The 8236-nt window shown below is 32.5% G+C and overlaps 1 protein-coding gene across 3 annotated transcripts in view; it reads left to right on the forward strand.

The window, feature by feature from the left end:
• The window catches only part of GRID2 (glutamate ionotropic receptor delta type subunit 2), a 1507251-nt gene that overhangs the window by 282859 nt on the left and 1216156 nt on the right, over positions 1-8236 (forward strand). For all 3 annotated transcript variants that reach the window (XM_034958923.3, XM_055111628.2, XM_003829901.5), the window contains exon 2: positions 1985-2140. In XM_034958923.3, the coding sequence (XP_034814814.1) occupies positions 1985-2140 (156 nt within the window). The remainder of the gene's footprint in view (positions 1-1984; positions 2141-8236) is intronic.

Raw genomic sequence — 8236 nt, forward strand, 5'->3', positions numbered from 1 at the left:
GTAATGATTAATCTAGATCTACACAAGGATTATCACATATTAAAATAATTCTTATGAAAGCTGCTTAAATTAGCAAGATAGGTCAAACATTGTCTAAATGTTTTTACAAGAGCTTAGATTAAAAAAGCATTATCTGGTTCAGAAAAGACAGGTTAAGTAAAAATTAAAGTCTATAATATATATTTGGTTAATAAAATAATAATATTCTCATTAGTAAACATCTGATAACATATTAAGGAAGTACTCAATTTATATGTCAATTTAAAAAATTCTGGCCAGGCGCGGTGGCTCACGCCTGTAATGCCAGCACTTTGGGAGGCCGAGGTAGGTGGATCACGAGGTCAGGAGATCGAAACCATCCTGGCTAACACAGTGAAACCCCGTCTCTACTACAAATACAAAAAAAAATTAGCTGGGCCCGGTGGCGGGTGCCTGTAGTCCCAGGTACTTGGGAGGCTGAGGCAGGAGAATGGGGTGAACCCGGGAGGCGGAGCTTGCTGTGAGCCGAGATGGGTCCACTGCACTCCAGCCTGGGCAACAGAGTGAGACTCTGTCTCAAAAAAAAAAAAAATATATATATATATATATAGGAAACAAGGCTATGGCTTGAGGAGACTGATACAATCCATGCCAATATAAAAGAGCAGTGATGGCCAGGCACAGCGGCTCACTCCTTTAATCCCAGCACTTTTGGAGGCTGAGGCAAGTAGATCACCTGAGGTCAGGAGCTCGAGACCAGCCTGGCCAAAATGGTGAAATCCCGTCTCTACTAAAAATACAAAAAAATTAGCCGAGTGTGTTGGCGTGCACCTGTAATCCCAGCTACTCGGGAGGCTGAGGCCGGAGAAAGGCTTGAACCCGGGAGGCGGAGGTTGCAGTGAGCTGAAATCACGCCATTGCACTTTAGCCTAGGCAACAGAACAAGACTCCATCTCAAAAACAACCAACCAACCAAAAAAACAAAAAGAGCAGTGAAAAGATAAAGCCAGCTTCACACTGGCTTTATAATACACACTGTGTATATAATGATAATACACACTGTGTATTATCATTTAATACACACAATGTGAGGTTTAGACAAATGTGTTTAATACACACAATGTGAGGTTTAGACAAATGTGTTTAATACACACAACGTGAGGTTTAGACAAATGTGTTTAATACATACAATGTGAGGTTAGACAAATGTGAGGTGTAGAATTTGAGCATGTTGCTCAAGGTCGTATACTTAACAAGTGACAGTCAGTATTTAAAATCAGTTTGCTCTTAGAATCAATGTGTTTACCAAATATTCCATTACCAACCAAATAGTCAATAAAAGTTAGCACAGTGTTTATCATCATCATATTTACACATGGATAAAAAATGCTATAATTATCCATTAGGACTTACATTAGTTCCTTGAGAAATATTTATCCATTCCCTCTGCACAGAGATTTGAATGTCTTTACATTTTCTATAAATATTATTGACTTTACTATTATAAAAGATAATGAAACCCTTGTTCAAAAAAATGGGGGGAGTAAGAAAGGAAGGAAATGAAAAATAAATTAAGATCGCAAGAAAGGTTTGATTCCTATATATTCTATGAATGGGCCTCAAGAAGTTTTCTGAGGTTATTTCCTTTTATTCAGAAAAGAAATCTTCCAGCTATGAATTCCTTAAAAATTTCATGATATAAGATATCCAATGTATTGGATACTTTGTCATGTAGAAGCTTTTTATACCTATTATATTTTCTTCCCCATGAACTCCCCGCAATAACACTTTGAGGTACTATTTATCATTCCATTTGGAAGAAGTAACTATATTCCTTCTCAGCTATTACACTGCTTCCAGTACAATGTGTTTCATTAATAAATAAAGTGCATGCTCTAAGTGAAAGTATATATTTTTTAAACACATAAGTCTCCTTGTCATATTTACAGAGGGCATGACAGAATATTTATGTTATTATTTAATGGCAAAACTCACTTCTTTCTAGGAGCAATTTTTGATGAATCTGCCAAAAAGGATGATGAGGTATTTCGCACTGCGGTTGGTGACCTTAACCAGAATGAGGAGATCTTACAGACTGAGAAAATCACATTTTCAGTGACGTTTGTTGATGGCAACAACCCTTTCCAAGCAGTTCAAGAAGGTAAGGTCATCAGTATTTATTTTGTTTTTTTGGTTCAATTCAAATGGCAATGAAATTATCTTTGATGAAACTTATTAAACATGGACATCATTTTTGTATCTTTGTTGATAATAGGGCATTATTTTCCTTGGAGATCACTGTTTTGTAGATGTTAATCTTGTATTCCAGTTTTGAAAGGGCAGAATGTGGAAAGTTATATTAATTGAAATATAATATGAAAATGAACAAATATTTACATGTAAAAGCTTTGCAACATTTTTATGACTTCAGTGTAAATGAAACATCTTTATAAAATAGTATTTTCTAACAGAATGTTTACTTTGGACTTCTCTGAGATAACTGCCACCTTGGGTGTTGTTACAACTTGGGATGACATATCAGGTGAACTCATGACAAATGTACTGCTGCAAGAAAAACCCTTGGACACTACATACAAATCAAAGATTTTGCATTAGGACTCTAACATACTGACCTACGCTATAAATTTTACTCTCTACGAGGCACCAAATATTAAAACACTTTCCTCCTTTTCCTCTGTAAACCTGAGTAAATTAAATTTTTTCATTGGTGCAAAGTAATGCAAATACCAATTATTTTTAATATATTGGAATCATCATTCCTATTATGAAGGTTTTGATTGAAAGATCCTAGAAAAATGGAATTTTCTGTTTGATTCTATTAATCTAATTAAACATTTAGCCTTGATCCAGAAAGCACTCACTTTAAATGAAACTATTGGTTGATAATTGGGAAGGTCTGAATGTTTGTGTCCCCTCCTACCCCGCTGCATAGGTTGAAACTGAATTCCCATTCTGGTGGTATTAAGAGGTGGGGCCTTCAGGAGATGATTAGGTCATGAGGGCTCTGTCCTCATGGATAGGATTAGTGTCCTTATAAAACAGGCCCAAGGGAACTTGCCTGCCCCTTCTGCCATTCGAGGACTCAGCAAGAAGGCCCCGTCTGTGAAGCAGAAGAAGATCTCTCACGAGACACCTAATCTGCTGGGCCCTTGATCTTGGATTTGCTGGTCTCCAGAACTGTAAGCAATAAATTTATGTTACTTATAAATTACTTAGCCTGAGGTATTTTGATGTAGCAGCCTAAACTAAGAAACTAGTCTACCTTATTTTTTATTGTGATGATGTATTTAAACTGAAGATAATGAATGCAAAATTAATTTAGTCAAATAAAACATTTGCCTCATTAAAAATTTAAATAGAATTTGGCAGAAGAAAAGGCAGATACCATATTAACTGTAACAAAGTTGGGCAGGATTTTTTTTGTAATGCAAACATTGAAAGAGTAAGGAAAATAAAAGTGTCTGAAAACGTGTACTTTTCATTTACTGTTTTATCTGCTTGATGCGCAGGTAACATTTATTGAAATATATTTTCAATCAATAGCACTGGCTACTGTTGAAACTTATTTATGTTAGTTAGAAAATAGATATGTGATTGGTGGTCTAAAAGTTTTTTCCTGGTTAATGGAATGGAGTAGAAAATCATTATTTTTTGAAATGAATAGAACTGTTTTAAGTAAAAACTGGCTTTACAAAGAATAGGATAATAATGTTTATAATAATACAATGAGATTTTAATTTTTACTAAGTAAACATTAATGCAAAAAGTCAGATTGAAATAACCAGTTATTTACATTTTAAAATCAGAATCATCCCGACAATATAAGGATTTCAATACTGGAAGTGTTAATAAATGTTAATAAATTCTCTATGGAAATATTTAAAAGCATTATAAATTAATATTAGAAATAATAGAAGGATCTGGAAAATCATAACATAGAATTTGAAGATATCAAATCATTTTAAAGATATATTCAATAGGAAATATATGTCATTCATTTTTAAGAAATCTGTATTATTTTTCTTAACTCTTATTTGTAAGGACCAGAATGTGAGCAGGAAAAACGTGAGGACTGATTTCTTTCTTTATCTTCTCAGTAACTACGTATTAATAATTGTGAATTAACTTCAAAGACAGGCTAAACCACCTATGCTTTTTAAAAATTAACCTTGAGTAAAAAAGTAGTAAGAAAAAAAATGAAATGAAGACAACACAATGGTGAGAAACCTGAATTATAAATTAAGAAGAAAAAGTCCCTCACCCCTTTATAAAAGACTATAATTTGAAAAGTAATGACAGTTTTTTAAATACTACACCTTTTTTTGTTTTGTTTTAACATTGCTCTCTTTAATTATTCTGCTGCCAGCTAAATTCTGAAAACAAAAGTATCTTGCAATAGTGACGTGACGGCACTGAAAGCAAGTTGAGAGAGGCAATAAGGTTCCCAGATAGAGACCACTAGGTATTTGTCAAGAAAAATGAAAGAGCTGGACAGTTTGCCTGATGGTTTCTGATACTAACAGGATGTTCTCCACCAGTTATTGTGATGGTCAGCTTTGGGTAATAAACCTGAAATGAGTTCCAGGAAGCTTTAAAGACAATTTGTTTCCCTATTCAATATCAAGAAGGGTTTCAGTTAATGTTAGAAGTAAAAATAATTATTTATATAATTTTTTTTGTAAAACGGTGGCTTGAAAAAAATAAGAGAAAATATTCTATTGAAAGAGAACAAACAACCCATTCAGAAGCACTATTTTCTTCAATGTTTTGAGGAAGTAATTTAGGGGAAAACCTCAACTGTGCCATTGAAGATAGTGAACTTTCTCTCATGCAGTAACATGGTTACTGCAATACTATGCAAACTTGTATTGAGAGGGACTAACATCACCTTGTCTGTTTTCATTTTTTTATAGTCTAAAGAAGGAAAAAAGATTCAATGATACAATTATAAGTGATTGCTTATATATTAGCACTCCTAATGAATTTATAGAAAAACTCATGGTTTTGATCCCTCTGCCTGTTTATTCAAATTTGAAAGTCTCATCCTTGAACAAATAGCATCATCAAACATATAGATAGTAATAATGACAAATGATAATAGGGATCACTCAGAGGTTAGATAAGTAAAATCTAATAGCTTGAAATCCTCAATTTATTTTATTGTTAGAATTTCCTCTAATCAGCCACATTTAAGAGCTGGTTTTTTATTTTAAAAATCAAGATTTCTGTTCATTGTATCTTTCTACTGTTATCACTTAATAAGAGAGAGGAATTCAGTGACAGCCTATATAACCCATAAACAGTAATAAAGAGTATTGGTGTTTTGGAAATCTTCCTTTGTAGCTTTGGCTACAGTACATTTTTGGATAGCAATTAATCCTTTAGAAAATGAGTTTCTAGACAGATACCTCAGTTATAACACGGGGTACACATTCCATTCTCTGGAGATCAATGACTGTATCTGTTAATTTTGTCAGTATTTGGTAACATTGGTTTCAGATCTTTGAAATACATGAATAATAGAAAAAAAATTCTGTTTTCACAAAAGTTATCTGGAAATAAATTACCTATTTTGAGATTATTCTTTTTTCCTTTCTTATGAATGTATTTGTTGATAAGCCATTTTTCATCTTTTGTGTACTGAGCTGCAGGATATTAACCAAGGGCAAATACATTTTCAAACCTTAACTCACGAGGTTTTCTTGACAATTTTTTTTTTTTCATTTGGATAGGCTATTTTGGTATCTAGGATGTAGTGTTCTCCATAAAAAGATAAATACAAAAAGAAAAAAAAAAGGTATATGGGTTATTTTTAAAAACCTTGAGAATTATAGGGGTGGAAAATTATATAAATCTGGTTGAATATTTTCATAATTTAGATGAAATAATTGAGACCCAGAGAGGTTAAATAATTTTTCCTAGTTCTTCTAGGGTTACCAGGCTTGTGTGTAGCAGAAAAAGAACTAAACCAAGACCTCCTTTACATCACTAGTCCAGTATTTTTCTTGCTATATACCCACCCATGCATATATATAGACACACATGAGATAGCACAATGTATTATAGGACTTCAGTAAGTAATGTAAGGACTCAAAAAAGTAGCAGATTTATGTTTTGATATTTATTTGCTATTTATTATTTATGTTCAACCATGGAATAGTAGGAAGATTTCAATCTAGGTGATAAAGGCCAGTTACATTATATAAATCAATCTTGTTCTTTTGGCCTTGGTTTTCCTCATTTGTAAAAAATGAAGGAATCTGAATGTAATGTATTTTTAAGGTAACTTTTATCTCTATGCTTCTATGACCCTTAAGAACACAGTTCTAGAATTAGAACCTTATAGAAACGATCATTATTTAGTGTCCCTTTAGAGAAAGTTTCACGTTGCTGAAATTGCCTCCTAGTTTTTCTGTGTCTGACTTTAAAATAGATTAAACAGATATAGGGTATCCATTGTTTGTTCTGCCACCTCATTCAACTGTTCACCACAACCCACAGTACTCATTGCCACCAATAGAATTCAAAGGATCTTGTGCTGATTCCCTTAACCTGAACCAAAGTAGCTGTTCATAGGTTACTCTTTTTATTCATAAGTTACTCTTTTTATTTTCTCTTATAAATATTTTCTTCTGTGGCATCTATGTACAACATTTAGCATAAATGTACAAATATTTTTGTGAAAAACACTGCTGTCGTTTCTGAAAGCAGTACTTATTGTTTATATTGTTAGCTCTTAGCTGAGATGAACATAAAATGGGCCATGAAAGGTGGAAATTTATAAGAAAACAAAGTCAGGAAATGTAAGGATGGTATATTTGTAGAAATCCTCAAGTCAAAAGGTGAATGAAGTATGAATCCATATATAATTCTTACATGTATTTGATGTATTAAGAAGGAAGTGAAGCATCATTCTTTGATATTTAATGACAAGACTCAGCTAAACAATTTTGAAATAATTGCTCTTATTGGAAAAATACCTAAAAATAAGCTGCATCGTGAGTATAAGGGCAACATTATACTATAAAGTCACAAATGATTCTGTTTGAAAGAAAATGTATTAAACTATAATACTTTTTTATGTATTGCAAAACATTATAAACAATATCATTATAATTTAAAAACACAAGGTTTTTGAAAAAATGTCCAGTGCTTTTTGAAATATAAAAATTTGAATCAATATCTCAAAGTACCATTCAAAGAAGCAAACTCTTACTGTAATATGCAGTAATGGGATTCATTAAAGTTAAACTGTTGTGATGCTGGAAATATGAACACAAAATAAATGATATTTTTAATATGTATAAAAAAGTTGTAGTTGATAGAGATCATCTTGCAAGTTTCAGTCTGGTAGACCTTACGACTACTTCTTTGCATATCTTAACACCAGTGTTGATTACCCATTGCTCTTGTAAAAGGTAAACATTTCACTAATAAAATGACGATTTCAATTAGATCTGCCTCATATATCTTCTAAAATAAAATAATTTCCAGTATATGATTATGCTTATAAAACAATAAAACTGCATTCATTTTTGGTTTATGTTACCAATCTCATTTCTTTATAGTTATAAAAATACATACATATTTATTTCATGTGTGTAAATGGGATGACAGGAAATTAGCACAGTCAGAAAAAGTACAAGGAAATATAATTAGGAAAAAGCACATCTCCAAAACACATTACCATCCATGGTGAATATTTCTGGTCATTGATTAAATCTAAATAGTCTAGTCCAAAGAAGATGTAAATAGAATGATTTGTGTGGCTGCATTATTTGACACTTCTTTCCAGGGATTATTCTCATTTATATTTCATTTATTTGCCCACTGCTTTAATATGACATTTTTACTGTGATTAAAAAATCTGTTAATTTCAAACTTCTTACACTGGATTCTGCAACTTTCCTAGCATAATACTACAGTATGTGTACCCCAACAGCCTGTGTTTCCTGGACCAATTTTGATAACTTCAATTCCAGCTTATTTTCTGAATTGTCTGACAATAAACTAAACTTGAGAATTGTTGTCTGTAGGAGCTGAGAAACAAAACTAGGAGATCATGTGGGTATGATTCTATTCATTCATTCATTCATTCATTCATCCATTCGTTCATTTATTCACTGTTTTCATTCCTACTTTCCTTCCCACATCAAAGTCAAGGTTGTGCTTTGAGTCTCAATGTCTATCCCAGTGCTCTGGTTAACTCTGGACCATCTACATGTGTGAATTAGTG

The sequence above is a fragment of the Pan paniscus genome, chromosome 3 (genome assembly GCF_029289425.2).
Source record: "Pan paniscus chromosome 3, NHGRI_mPanPan1-v2.0_pri, whole genome shotgun sequence".
Classification (NCBI taxonomy): Eukaryota; Metazoa; Chordata; class Mammalia; order Primates; family Hominidae; genus Pan; species Pan paniscus.